This window comes from Astatotilapia calliptera, chromosome 1 (assembly GCF_900246225.1).
Source record: "Astatotilapia calliptera chromosome 1, fAstCal1.2, whole genome shotgun sequence".
In the NCBI taxonomy this organism is placed as follows: Eukaryota; Metazoa; Chordata; class Actinopteri; order Cichliformes; family Cichlidae; genus Astatotilapia; species Astatotilapia calliptera.
The window spans coordinates 8,521,423-8,536,754 of NC_039302.1; the positions used below are offsets into that span (position 1 = coordinate 8,521,423).

A 15,332-nucleotide genomic window follows, 5' to 3' on the forward strand; every position below is an offset into this window, starting at 1 on the left:
AGTGAAACAAACGATGACCATTTCAGGTGCATGCAAGATGTGTGGGCTGTTGCAAGTAGCTTGCAGCTACATCACAGAGCTTTTTATCAGTGCTAAAGCAGGTGTAATAAAGCAGACCACTAAGCGTGACCATCCCTGTAGACGGGGATGGAGTTCATCAAAATGCACCTACTGCTGCACTCGGTTTAAGTTATGGTAACTGGAGGGCTTTGCATACGGGAGGAAAGACATTGTCTTGTACTCCCAGCAGCTTCCAGGATGTTATTATAGTGATGGAGGAGGTGTTTGTACGTCTGTACTCAATAACATTTCTGTTTGACATCATAACACAGTAAATTCTCCCCAAATAATAAACACCCCACAGTGTTTCTTTTGGGTGGAAAAAAATCTATATTATAACAAGACATTTCAGACTTTTACACTATGTTCTCCTACAACTAAAAAACCTACTACTTGTTTAGGTACAGCTAACTAAAACGAGCAATGACCCTCTTGCACTGTGACAACAGCTCGGCAGCCCTTAATTGGATAAGTGGATGGATGGATGTCAAATATCTTGAAACTGCTTAAAGCTGTCATGTTCCCCGTGGATTCCCCATCCTTTGTTGTTGTTTCTAGTGTTATCTTATTCCCATTTCCTTGCTCGCTTGTCTCTGTCGTCATGATTAATGTTTGTCTTCACATTTCAGTGTCTTCATGTTTCTGTTACTTATTTTTCTTCTGGTCACATCATGTTTTTTTTGATAAATTTTGGTTTTACTTCCCATTTTTGTTCCTTTCCCTCCACTGTGACTGTGACTTTCATCTGCAGCCGTCTGTAACTCCTTTGCACCTGTACATATCTAATTACCATCTGCTTGTGCTCTGTGTGTTGTCCTTGTACTTTATTTTTTTCCTTTTCTTATTGGACTTTGATTCTTCATTTGATGGCCAATAGCAGCTCATTTTATCAGCTGTGCCTAATCTGGATTCTGTGTTTGGTCTTTCTAGACGCAGCACGTAACAAGAGTGTTTTTTATGATTTAATGTTCAGTCAACAATGAGACTAAAGCTTGTTATAAGTAAAATCAGTAAGTATGCTACCCTGTAGGAAAGTGCATTATGCTCTGAGCACCAAACATGCATCTATCATTTGCTTTATGCAGGTTTTTTACCAACAGCAGCAGTGAAGCAAATTGTGCATTAACTAACAGGTTTGTTTCCAAGTTAGAAGACATTTTTCAATCTGGAAACTGGAGCTGAACTTCCACCTGGAGCCATTTCAGGTTTGTTTTGACCATCTATGCTTGATTAAGAGTTAAAGTAATGGTTTGTGTCAAAACAGGCCCTTTTATAAAATGTCTAAAAGCTCGATTTTCTAGATTACCACAGAGCTGAGTTCCATCCAGTATTAAAGTGACATCACACGGATGAAAGAATAACTAGATCATAAAAACAGCTTACACAAAAATGACTTATGCGGTCGTTTCCTGAGGGGGACTTTGTAATATTCAAATTTTTTTGTAATCATATTTTCCATTAGGGTACAGTTTCTACTATATAAAGATACAATAATACTTTTAGGTGTCCTGCGTCTGGCTGTTTAAAAAGCGAGAGAGTTCACCCTGTTAATGGCCACCCATTCTTTACTGTGAATGATTTCCCACAGTGCCCAAGCTCTGCAGAATCCCTAACAGTTTTTTAAAACTTTGTTCTGTCGTTAATCGCCTCCTGGGTAGACAAAACTGAATTATTTAGAGGTTGAATAATGGGGTACACTCAACATTAAGGAACACAGATACTAAGGTGAGGCGTGACACAAGACAACATTCATTAAAGGCTAAACAGAGTACCGCTGATTGGATGAAAGCCCAGAGGAACCTGCAAGTCCACAAGTATTCAGAGAATTAGAGTACCAGAGACAAACTGTGATGGAAATATGACACATTAAGCAATTCTATGATCGTGCCAGAATTATAGCAGCGAAGACATAAAAGCCAGAACAAAGTAGACGCAGGTCCAAGGTCTACGGCTGGAAACATCATCCGAATAAAAACACAAGGAAATATCAAAGTAGGTTGTTGTTTACCAAAATCTACAAAGAAATTACTACCAGGGTTGTCCTTGGCCTAAGTCTTTGGTGGTAGCGGTCTCTGTCCCAGCAGATGAATAATGTAATGGAAGCAGTTGTGAAATTTCCAGTAATTAATTACAAGGCTCTACAGTTTGCGTCCACTTCACTTGCCTGCTTCTCTTGATGATTAAATGATTAATGATTTCAATCGATGAAATCAAAGGCATAAAAGAAAAATACGAGCATAACTTTCTCATGAAAATGGTCCAACTTCAGCTTGCTTGAGGCGTTTTCTTAATTTTACATAACAATGAAAAAATGCTTTTATTTCTTTTGTTTAGGAACTGCTTGTAAGACGAACAGTCTCTGTGGCTTTCAATTATTGCTACGAGTAATGATAATTTATTGATTAAAAAAAAGCTGAATGAAATCAAGATTTTTATCTCCAGTAATAAAATAAAAATACTTTGTTGCATGTTACACAAAATATTTAAAGGGGGAACCATTAAATTATACAAAAGCAAATTGTTTTTATTGTTCACTGCAGTTTAATTTGCCCACTCATTTCTGTTCAATTTCTAATTGTAATTTTAGTTGTGATGACCAACATAAAGGAACTGCGATAAAAAGCGCTATATTTTAAAATATTTATCCATTGATTGCATTGACCCAGACTTACTCTGCAGTGTAATTCGCTGAGTAATCTCACTAATCTCATCAAGTCTGATTAAAACCCACTGTCAACATGACGTCTGTTATTCTCAGTTTGATGGATGTTTGTGGACAGAACGCAGAGAGTGTCGGTGCTTTCATCTGTGTCTTTACCGTTAAACAAGGCATAAATCAAGCTCTTTTACTGATTGTTAAAATTTCATACCTATTTCAAAAGCCAGCCCTCAAGCCCATAATTAAAACTAGTATGTGAGGAATTTAACATATCCGTTCAATGCATTAATAAAACCTCAGCTGAAAATGTGAAGGGATTACAAATTCATATTAGCAGAGGGATGGCTCATCACCTTATTTACTCTTGTCTGACTTGTTTATTTACAACGAAATTCCTCCAAAATAGATGAGCAGAGATGAAATATGATTTATTAACAAGGAAAGGAAACTGTGACACAGACATCTCTCCAAAGGCGCGTGTGCACCAGCCCGAGCCCCATTGAGCCATTGTTTATGCAAAATGTCAGCTGACATACGCAGCACTGCTTGTATGAACTTCAAAACAACCTTGCTACTGAGCTGCATCATTTTGGATGCCAGCCCCACTTTGAAACATCGACAATCTCTCTGACATATGAAGGGCATGCAATGTATTGGAGAGTTTCTTCTACAGTCATTAATATCTTGCACAGGTGAGGAAAACCCATAAAATATAACACGATGAGAGTAATAGTGGCAACTTACCTCATCCTGGTAGATGAAGAAAAGCATGATAGACAGAATTTCCAGGAAGAAGATGAGCAGGAGCAGGATAAAGAACTGTGGAGACACAAAGTGGAGAGTGAAGACAAATGAGTCATTGAACTCATCATTTATCAGTACAGTACAGAAGGACAACAAAGGAGGATAATAGGAGTCTTTATGTGGAGACTAAATGAATTGGACAATAAAAAGAAGAGAAAACCAGCGTGTTTGAGAGAAAAGTAAGGAAAGCAAGAAATGAGCAGAGACTGTCAAGGAAAGAAGAGTCAGCCAAATAGGAGCGATTGAAGCCTTTATGTTTCTAACTGACAGGTCAAGAGTACAGAGAGAGGCAGAACGAGAAGGAGATGGGCTATCAGTAGCACAGCTTGGGAGAGGTGATATACAGTTTTCTTCTACTTTTAAATTTGTTAGAAGAGCCCCATTTTATTCCTCACCAGTCCCTGCCATCCTCTCCTCTCTATAGAGGCCAGGCGTAGCTGCTTGATGGGCGATACATCTTCTTCCTGCGGGTCCATTTGAGTGCTTAAAACAGTTACGAGCTCATCCATCACCTACTCTGCTAGGACATGGCTCTGTCTCTCACACATGGAAGTGAGTGTCTGAAACGCTGAGGAGTGAAACATTTTGAGAGGCAACTGTACAATGATCCTGAAGGTCATAAAACTATCTCAATGAAACGGCACCACGATTATCGGCTGATCTCTGGGGACAAATACATGTACACACGTCAGCGTTATGCAGCAATTGAAGATTGAGACTGGTCGAGCTATTCTAGCTGGCAGGCTGGCTTAAAGGTTGCAGGCAGTCAGCTTCCCTGCACACCCTTTTAAAAAGCTGACATACACTATATCGCGAAAAGTATCCACTCACCCATTCAAATCACTGAATTCAGGTGTTGCGATCACAGCTGTGGCCATAGATGTATAAAAATCGAGCACCTAGGCATGCAGACTGCTTCTGCATTTATGAAAGAATGGGTTGCTCTCGGGAGCTCAGTGAATTCTAGCGTGGCACCGTGAGTGATGAATCATGCTACTCTGTCTGACAATCCGAAAGATGAGTCTGGGTTTGGCAGTTGCCAGAAGAACCGTACTTGTCTGAGTGCATCGTGCCAAGAGGAGTTTGGTGGAAGGGGGGATTATGGTGTTGGGCTGTTTTTCAGGAGCTGAGCTCGGCTCCTTAGTTCCAGTGAAAAGAGCTCTTAAAGCTTCAGCATATTAAGACATTTTAGACAATTTCATGCTCAAAACTTTGTGGGAACAGTTTTGGGATGGCCTCTGAGAGAGCATCAGTGCACAAAGCAAGGTCTATAAAGACACGGATGAGTGAGTTTGGTGTAGAAGAACTTCACTGGCCTGCACAGAGTCCTGACCTCAATCCTTTGGGATGAATTAGAGCAGAGATTGAGCGCCAGGCCTTCTCAGTATCTGACCTAACAAATGCGCATCTGTAAGAAAATTCCCATAGACTCCTGAACCTTGTGGAAAGCCTTCCCAGACAAGTTGAAGCTATTATAGCTGCAAAGAGTGGGCTGGCATCATCTTAAACCCTATGGATTGAGAATGGGATGCACGTCAAGCTCACATGCGTGCGATGACAGACGAGTTAATACTTTTGGAAATAGAGTGTATCACAACCACCTCTAAAGGAACTCGTTTTAAGGAGAGGCTGAGCGTGCGACTGCTGTGGTGACCTCAACTGCAACAATTTTAGAGCCTTATTTATGGGACAATTTAATGTTAATGGATATTTTTCCCTCATTCTTAAATCAAATTCACATTTTCTTGGAACTTTGTTTACATAAAGTCACTTTCTTGTTACTTTGCGACCTGAAATCTAAGCCTCATATTTGTCTGCGTATATTAGTTGACACCCTTAAACGAGCTGAATGAGCTGTCAGCTTTCGTGTTGGTGATGCTCTCAGATGTGCCGTCAACTACATCTTGTTTTGATATTGAAGAAAGTGTAAAAATAATTTTCATGCAGGGTTTGGAGTTAAAGAGATTCTTTTATGGGTATCTGTTTGCTTTATTTGATTCATGTAAGAGAGCTGACTGAGCCATGAGGGACAGAAATGAGCTTTTAAGTAAATTGTGACAAGCAGCAAGCAGAATTTGTTCTTTTCCTTTTCTTAAATAGGACACTTGAGAGGTTCGGCAAACAAGTTAAGAGCCGGCATTTGGACTGTTAGTGCTGCTTCGTACCAACCCTTAGGTAAGCATTTTAACAATATCATTATGCACTGAACTGAGCATGGGAGCATACTAACCTTAGCATGTAGCTCAAAGCACTGCAGCGCAGCATTACTTTACACTCTTGTCTGGGTTTTTTCAGCTCAGACAGAAACACTGAAAGAGCATCACAGGGGGTTAAAACACAGTACAAGTAAAGTTTTCATGGCTCCTGTGTCCTCTGTGTATTCCAGGTGTTTTCTTGACAGTGGATGTGAGTGTTGCTAGTTCACAGGACTGGCATCAAGTGGGCCCCTAAGGTCTTTTGGCAGCACCTGCATGAATGATTCACCAAGCGTGGAAGGGATGAAAGTCTCAGTGGCAACCCTGGAAGAGCATAGACCGACTAGGTATCAAACTGATGGCAGCATACAACCCACGGTGCGTTTGACTCACTTGTGCTCTTCTTCAAGAGGCGCTCTCAAATAACCATCTGAAATCAATTTCTATTGTTCTGTCAGCCTTCATTGTCTGAGCGATAAAGACCTGCCTTGTGTGAAATTCCAGTAAACACTAATGTTTTTTAGTAGCTAAAGAAGTAAAATAACATTCTCTGATGTGGATTCAAGAAATTCAATATTTTGGGATAATATGATTTTTTTTCTCTCATGAACAGTTTTGCAAAAAAATATATATTAAAAAATATCAACAGACAGTTTACGTGTATAATTAACATACACTAATAAATAAAGCAAACACACTCCAGCAAAACTATAAAAATAGCAAGGATCAAGTCTGATTCTCTGCTATTTTGACTTTTGCGATAGTTCTTGGTCTGTTTTGATCCTTGAAGGAAAATATTTTCCCCTATCGAGCGTTAAGTGAGTAGAGACTGAATAACTGTAGGCTAGAAATTCAAATTTACATTCGGTGCAATGGTCAAACTTTCAGCGCAGACTGATTTTGCCGCAGGCCTTCTTCCCACTGTTATAACTGCATTTACCAATTCTTTTCCACAAGAAGCCAGACGGAGTCCAAATATGAACAGAAAACATTTGTTTATCCCAATAGCAACAGAATTCGGTCATTTTTAGACTTGTACAGAGACACATATACACGCTAACTGGTGTTAAGTTGCATCCATCCATCTTCTTTCGCTTATCCGGGGCCAAGTCGCGGGGGCAACAGCCTAAGCAGAGAAGCCCAGACCTCCCTCTCCCCAGTCACCTCCTCCAGCTTGTCTGGGGGAACACCAAGGCGTTCCCAGGCCAGCTGAGAGATATAATCTCTCCAGCGTGTCCTGGGTCTGCCCTGGTGGGACATGCCCGTAAGGCATCCTTGTAAGGGTAAGTTAAGGTAAGGTTTATTTATGGTTTGGGCATCCTTGTCAGATGCCCAAACCATCCTTGACTGGCTCCTTTCGATCTAGAGGAGCAGCAGCTCTAGTCTGAGCCTCTCCCGCATGGCTAAACTTCTCACCCTATCTGTGGGGGAGAGGCCAGCCACCCTTCGGAGGAAGCTCAATTTTGCAGTATGTATCTTGTTCTTTCAGTCACTACCCACAGCTCGTGACCATAGGTGAGGGTAAATTGAGAGCTTCCCTTTTACACTCAGCTCCCTCTTCACTATGATGGACTGGTACAGCGTCCACATCACTGCAGCTGCAGCATATGAGGAAAATTCTTCATTCACCAGGTTACTTGGTCTGTAATGTACACACACACAGCAAGGTATCTTATTTGTTAAATAATTGTATTAGTGCTCCTAGTGGCAACACCCCCAAATTATAAACCCATAATGCAATTCAATTGAGGGAGTTGTAAAAAAAAAGAAATTATACCAGTTTTTTTTATTTCTGCTGTATTACTGAATATTAAATGGAGGAGGTGTAGAAACTGACTTGCCAATCCCAAGGGGGCCACTGGAAGAACTGCAGTTTTCTGCACTTCTGCTCCAGCTTGATTATTTATTCCTGGAGGTCACAACTTGTTTACAGCTCCTGCTGCTGCTGCTGGAGCCGCTTTTCAGTTTTTACAAGTTTTTTTTAACATTTTTCTATTTATTTTTTGAAAGTCCTGCATCACAACCCCGATTTGGGAACACTGCATGTTTTAGTGAAGAAAAACGCAAAAATGCTATTTATATCTTCTCTTCAGTCTTTCGGTGGTTCTCCGTGTTTTGGGGTGTGTCTCGCAGTCTGTGAAATTACAAGCAAGCAAGCGGACATCGTTTAGAAGGAGAAACCGGCACTCGCCAGCGCTCGCAAAACAAACAGACTCATCCCCTGTGGCTCTCTGCATATTTCTCCATCACTCTGCTCTTAATAGGAAGTTTTTAACTTCTCCTTTAGACCACAGGCAAAAACCACACTCAGTGGAATCGTTCCACCGCAGAATACTGCTTTCTGCTTTTCTAATATGATACAAGAAAGCTATTAAATAAGCTTGAGGAATTTCAAGCTGCTGCTTTCAGTGGGTTACTATTATCAAAGGGCTGAAGAAATTAACTGTAAGTGATGAAAATCCATTTGTGAACTGCATAGAAATACTAATAATAATAAAAGCAATAACAGCGTGCCAGTTACGTCGAGTGCAGAAGTATCAAGCAGTTGCTATCTTGATGACATACAATTCATTTAATAGGACAGAGGCAACTTCCCAGTACTTAACTTTCATAGCAAAATGTATTTTTCTGTGTAAAAGTGTTGTTTTAATTCAGACGTAAAATAGGAACTTTTTTTCTTTCCAATTTGCTCTGCAAAGATGTTGTCTAAGAACACTCAAATGTTACATGCAGCAGGCAGTGGAGATACATTTTTAGATCATCATGCTTTAATTGTGCCGTAGTAGCTTGAGCTCAGACTTGTAATGATGTATGTGCAAATGACGTGTAAGCAACACATCACCACCAAACCTTAAAACTGAAGTGGGGTTGTTTTGTTCTGTCTGTGCACTCGCAGCAATAAATTATTAGAAACAAAGACTTGGATCCCATTACCGAAGCAGACTCAATAGGTTTCCCCTGAAATGTCATTATTCAAACTGAAATAGGTTATTCTGTTTACAGCAGTGGCTTCCAGCCGCATAAGTACAGAAAAAAAAAAAGATTTATAGAAGATCAAAGTAAAAGAAAGCAAAATGAGGCTTTTATGGAGTGAAAACATTACAGCTTACAAATTTGTCGTCAAACGAGGCTGATTTTTAAATAGTTACTCTGATTCTTTGCTTAAGTAAATAAGTCAGTGCATTAGTAGCACTGTAGCCAGTTGAAGAGGATCTACTGTTAACACACACAGAGACATGAAATCTTATAAGCAGCCCTGTGCATTCGCTGCTTTTGTAAGGGGTCACAAAGTGGGATGTCATATAAAATTTACCCTTAGGAGTTACAACAATGGAGCTTAAACGGAGGAGGAGTAAGACATTTATAATCGATAAGCACAAGTACCTCTATAAGCAAGATAAAAGTCAAATGGCTTTATTCCGTTGTGGCAGGCTGGTGTCCTGCAGGTTTTGCTTCCATTACAGTTTTTCGTTCCATGCGAGCTAATGAGCCACAGCTGGCTTGTATCTCGCTGATGCCTTCAGGGAGCAGCAAAAAACTGCAGGACACCAACTCTGGATAACAAGAATAGATGTCTTTTTTTTTTTTTTTAAGAAAAAAAGTGTTGTATTTAAGTAGAGTATTTCAAAGCACGTGTTGTAATTACTCACTTGAGATCTGGGATTTATTTTTCTCTTCATTTAGCTCTAATATAGCTGAAGAACAGTAGCTTTTATTGGTCTATAAAGACTAAAAGTGAATCGAACACATTATGAAAATTTATGTAATGGACTCCAGAGGGTTCCTTGCATATATGCTCGTGTTATTTACATCATGACTTGTTTGGGCAGCACTGCTGATATGGCTCTGCAGCACTGAGTGGCGCCTTAGGATGAGCTGTTCTCAAAGTCTAGGCACGGCGATCAATGCATGCTGTGATTTCCTTGCAGTATGAAAGCGTCAGTAGCTCTTTGTGTCTTGACAGACCAGCAAGACTGGTGAAGCAGTCACGTCAGCCACACAGTCCATGAGAGCCTCCAAAATCAATATCTGAGCCCTTTAGGCCTTTAGCGTACATGGAGGGAAGCGTTTGAGGTGATAGCCTTGTTGTTTTCATGCGGTGGGTCTAAAATTTTTACAGTTTCTATCCCTCAGACCCATGTGAGGGTGTTCAGTGCAAACAGCCTGCGTCCACTTTCATGCAGTGATCTCACCTTTCTTGATTATCTGTCGGAAGAACCGCCACATTTCTTTAGTGCCCTTTGATTCAAAATATATTGACTTTAGAAACTGACTGGTTTGAAACATGGCTTTAATTACCCATTTCCTTGTTGAAAATGGAAGCGTCCCCAAATGGTTCATATTTTCAAATTAAATGGACAGGGTATTGGATTTGTGTGCAAATCTGTTTTAATGACCAGAGTTCACATGAAACTCCAGCTAAAAACACCTTTGTTATCAATAAGTACATTTGTCTATCTGTAACATGTTTTTGTGACTTAGACGCAACAATTACACAGAAAAATTAATCATAAATTACTGATCATCTTAATTCCTGTTTGTGATTGGTGCAAGGAAATGTGATATTCCTATTTCCACAAAAGACATGTTTATTCCTGGTATCACTTATAAATGTCAGTGTTATAAAACATATTTTATTTGCTCATAAGCTGGAGGGCAATGCTCCATTTTTGCATGCACTACGTCAGTAGAGTCAGAGGAACATGAACAACAATCTGACTTGTAAGTGTTCAAACTTTGTCCAACGCTTCCCTCTGCGTATGCTAAGTACTAATCTTGTACAGCAATCTCACTTGATAAACAAGTTTAATTACCTTGTTTTGCTATATTACTTAGCAGCTCTTCACCAAATCAAAACAGCTTACAGTAGGGCGAATGGATTGTGTTTACTTCTCTAAAGTAGTTTTATTTCATGTAACAGCAAGTGGTGGCGCAGACACCACAGACAGTAAGTTAACACAATGGTGGGTCATGCAGGGAGATTTCTTGTTATTTCACAACAGCCTCCAATCCAACAGCTCCATTTTTTGAATGGCCGCTTGTGGCTGGTTCAAATAGTGAATGAAGATGTTTATAGCCTGGTAGAAATAGACTTTATAGCTACACTGACCGGCCACTTTACTAGTGATACCTTGCTAGTATCCGGTTGGACCCGCTTTGGCTCTCAGAACCTTTTTAATTCTTTGTGACAAATTCAACAAGGTGCTGAAAACCTTTCTCTGAGATAGTGGGCCATATTGAGTTGATAGCATCACACAGTTACTCCAGATGTTTGGGCTGCATGTCCATGATAGAGATCTATTATTCCACCACAACCCAAAGGTGTTCTGCTGGACTGAGTTCTGGTGACTGTGGAGGCCATCTGAGTACAGTGAACTCATTGACATGTTCAAGAAACCTGTTTGAGATGATTGGAGCTTTGTGACATGGCACATTATCCGGCTGGAAGTGGCCATCAGAAGATGGATACACAATGCACAATTGTTACCAAGGTTCACAAAATGTGCCAAGACGATATCAGTCACACTAGTACACCACCAGCACCAGCCTGAACTGCACCATTCAAATGTTACAGCAGAAATTAAGACTAAACAGACCAGGTGATGTGTTTCCAGTCTTGTACTGTCCAGTTTTGGTGAGTCCATGTGAACTGTACTTTCAGTTTATGTACTTAGCTAACGGGATTGGCACCATCTATTTGAAGGTTCAACATGTTTAGAAGTGCTTTTCTGGGAGTTGTTTTCTACGTCACTGCTGGCTTTCTATCTGCTGAAAGCAGTGTGGCACCACCAACTATGCCATGTTCAAAGTCACCTAAATCACATTTTTGCCCCATTCTTGTGCTGAATTTGAACTCCAGCAGATCGTCTTGATCACGACTTACTGCCATGTGATTGGCTTGTGATATATTTGCATTAGCAAGCATTTGCACAGAAGTACTTAACGAAGCGCAGCTCACAAAAACTGTACAGGAATATAATAAATCCACAGCAGACCCAACAATTTGTTCATGCTTTTCAGCATACACTTTCTTTATTCACTGTTGTCGTACTTTACACGGTCGACTGCAGCTTTTCAGCTCGCAGCCGAACACACACCAACAACAACAATCAGTCAGGACCCAGCACTGGCTTTAATGCTGGTGCGACGTGATCGCTGATGCCACTCAGGTGTGTCCGCCTCGCTGTAGCCACGCCACAGACCATGCCCCGCCACAAGGAGGTTATTTCCTTAGAGAGTGTCTGCCTGAATTGTACTAAAGCTTGAATTCATGCATTATTTCACAAGTGCCTGCTGACAGTCTCCTAGGCCTCATATTAGCTCATTTCGGTCACTGTACCTATTAACTGTGTTTGGTGTAATTATCTAATACATGTAAATAATGATGCTGACACAATATTAAAGAATTCTTGCTCCAGTTTGGATGAATGCAACTCATGTAATCAATAAAATGCGAACGATTGCATTGTGGGATTGCTACCAGAAATCTTTCCACACAGTAGCAAAGAAATGGATCGATATTTACTGTCAGAATACCGATATAGCGGTGGACAGCAAACAGAGTCCACCATCTAGGGAATAAGAACTGATTTTAGACATGAAGCTAAAGTTTTTCTTGACTTGGTGTTGTGACTTTCTGAGGTCTTTCCTGGTTGCTTGGCAACATATCTGTGATGACAGATCTCCAGTAACCTTTTCTTTGTATTGAGAGGGAACCATTACACTAATTACACTGAAGTGACGAGTTTAGTCAGAGTTTGCACATCATCTGCATCTAAACTAGGGTTAGATAGTTCATCAGCTTACTACCCAAACTTTAAACCTAAGCTTTACCTCACTGCGCAAACCTTGATATTTCACAAGTGTTCAAATTCATTCTAAATCTCAAACAGTAACCTCATGCTTTCTGTGTGGGTAAAAATATTTTTTAACAAAATCGTATTAGTATTAGTTTAAAGCTGAATTAAAAAAGATTTAATTAGGAGCATTGCAGACTGTTTTTTCGAGTTTCCTTAATAAATTTACTCTAGTTAATTGAAGTAACTTTATCCAAAGCATTGTTAAACATGGAGGGCACATTAGGAAAAAAATGGTTATGTACTAAAAAAAATATCAGGATGTAGTTTTACATTTATATGAAAAACAAAGATATCACTCTTGCCTGAATTAAGGAACAATAAAAGCCTTGTGTTTTTTGGAAATTATAACTGATGTTTGGTGATACAAATTAAAAAATGTTTGCAGAAAGCAATGATGTTTATTCCAGCACAGAGTGCAAAAGTAATTCCTCAAATATCTCACAGCAACACTGCAGTGCTCTGGGTCTCTCATCAGCGATCAATATGCTAATTAGCTCTAAAATTTGAAGCGAGATGAATCTTTTCTAATCTCCGTGAAGAACGTGCTGTTCTGTCACTCATTGATGAAGGCTTATAATTTGCCTAGCCTCGTTTTATTGACACGGAGCAGGGATCGGTCTGGTCACTGTCGGGAAAATGTCATGGATCACATTAACGATCGACACTAAGACTCATTCCCGCAGAGCTCATAATTGCTTTCTCCTGCTGGGCAATTTTCCTAATGATTAATTCTATTTTTTACCCACATAGAATTATTCTTCCAGATAATTCTGTGAAATGTCTGATGTGTTTGTCTGTTTTGTTTTTCAATATTTATCAGTCCTTCAAGCATCTGGGTTGAAGGATACCTGTTCACAGAATCGTAGCTCAAGTTAAAGTTTGTTTATATCATAAACGTGGTTGATATTTGATGATTTCATTGGTATGATAGCACATTTGCATGTAGCTCTCTTCTAAAGCAAAGATAAATCAAGTGTCAGAAGCCCCAATTGTAAACTCACACTTGGTTAAAATGCATCATGGCACTCAGCTTTTAAAAGAATTATGTTTTATATCTGTATAAGTGATGGTAGATTATAATATTGATCAGGCTGAAAGTTTGGTGGAAACACTCCTTAATTGTAGTTAATATTTGGACATCTGAAGTGTGCTTTGAAACTGTTGACATAGCCACAGGGAGTTTTTAGTTTTTATCGATTTGAATGCAGGAGAGTGGGCTAATCTGCCATCTAGTACTAATATAATTTTCTAAAATAACTACTACATGAAAAGCCAATTACAGTTTGAAGCACATGAAACCACTGAAGGAATAAAAATCATTTCAACTTCCAGAAAAAAACATTCCACTTTGGATAGTATCCTGTCACTGAAAAAGTGATAAATGATATTGTTTTCTTGTTTTAATATATGATGCGTAACTCTTTCTGTGATTACAACAGTGCCCCAACAATATCCACAGAGCTTGTTTTATTGGGATTAGCAAGGCTACTAAAAGTATTTCTAGGCATTAAACTGAAAAAGGTTAGTAGGATCCCTGACAATAAGTCTAGGCCCCCATATGGCCCATAAGCTAAAGCTGAGATTTTTCTTTTCCTGCAAGTTCAGGAAAAACCAGGAGCTCCTTATTAACAGTATAAATTTCATTCACGTTATTAAATTGTTTATTACTGTTATATTACGTGGTTCTGTTCATTTTTGCTGAGTTTTAAAAAAACTTTTCTGTATGTAAACTATCAATGTGTCCACAGACAGAACATTCAACCTGCAGCATGTTAGCAATGTCACAGGGACTCCAGTGACCACAGATACTGAATGTTTGCTCCAAGTGTGTCTCGGCCTGGTGGTCAGATCCCCAGCTGCTGAGGCTGTTGGGACATGGAACGCTATCTTTCTGTTGGGGGATGAGCCTAAGTTGGTGTGTGAGGCTGAGAAATATCAACTAAAGATAGTCGGGCTCACCTCAACACACAGCTTGAGCTCTGCAACTAGGGTCCTGGAAATGGGCCAGACTCTGTTCCACTCTGGAGCCACCCTTAGTGAGAGCCAGCAGACAGGGATGGGTATTCCTTTATTCCCTGTCTCATAACCTGTATCTCAGAAGAGGGTTTTTTTTACCTGCCCTTTGGCTCAGGGGGTGGTTCCTGACATTTATCTGCACTTATTCACCAAATAACTGTTCAGAGCACCCAGCCTTCTTGGAGTTGCTGGGTGGGGTGCTGTAGGATGCCCCACCTCATGACTCCATTGTCCTAATGAGATCATTTAATGCTCACATGGGCAATAAAAGTGAAACCTGGAAAGGCATGACAGGGAGGAGCAGCCTGCCTGACCCGAAACCGAGTGCTGTTCTGGTATTGGAGTTGTGTGCTAATCACAGCTTGTCCATAACAAATACTATGTTTAAGCATAAGGGTGTTCATAAGCGCATGTTACACCAGGACAACCTTGGTCACAGGTCAATGACTGATTTTGTGATTGTATCCTGAAGTCTTTGGCCATATGTCACGGACACTTGGATGAGGAGACGAGCTGAGCTCGACTCATCACTACTTAGATGTGAGTTGAATCAGTTGGCAAGAGCGGATGTTGGGGATGTTGGACAGATATATTTAGGGTGCACAGAGCTGTGGCTGCAAGTAGGTGCCTGTCATGTTGACACTGTGGTCAGCAGCACAGGAGCACCACAGGGAACTGTGCTGTCCCCTCTTCTCTTCACCCTGTACACCTCTGACTTCTGCTACAACTCTGAATTAT

At 40.2% G+C, this 15,332-nt stretch overlaps 1 protein-coding gene across 3 annotated transcripts in view; it reads right to left on the reverse strand.

The window, feature by feature from the left end:
- The window catches only part of tspan4a (tetraspanin 4a), a 163,174-nt gene that overhangs the window by 37,663 nt on the left and 110,179 nt on the right, over positions 1–15,332 (reverse strand). For all 3 annotated transcript variants that reach the window (XM_026162126.1, XM_026162116.1, XM_026162122.1), the window contains one exon: positions 3,464–3,538. In XM_026162126.1, coding sequence (XP_026017911.1) covers positions 3,464–3,538 — 75 coding nt within the window. The remainder of the gene's footprint in view (positions 1–3,463; positions 3,539–15,332) is intronic.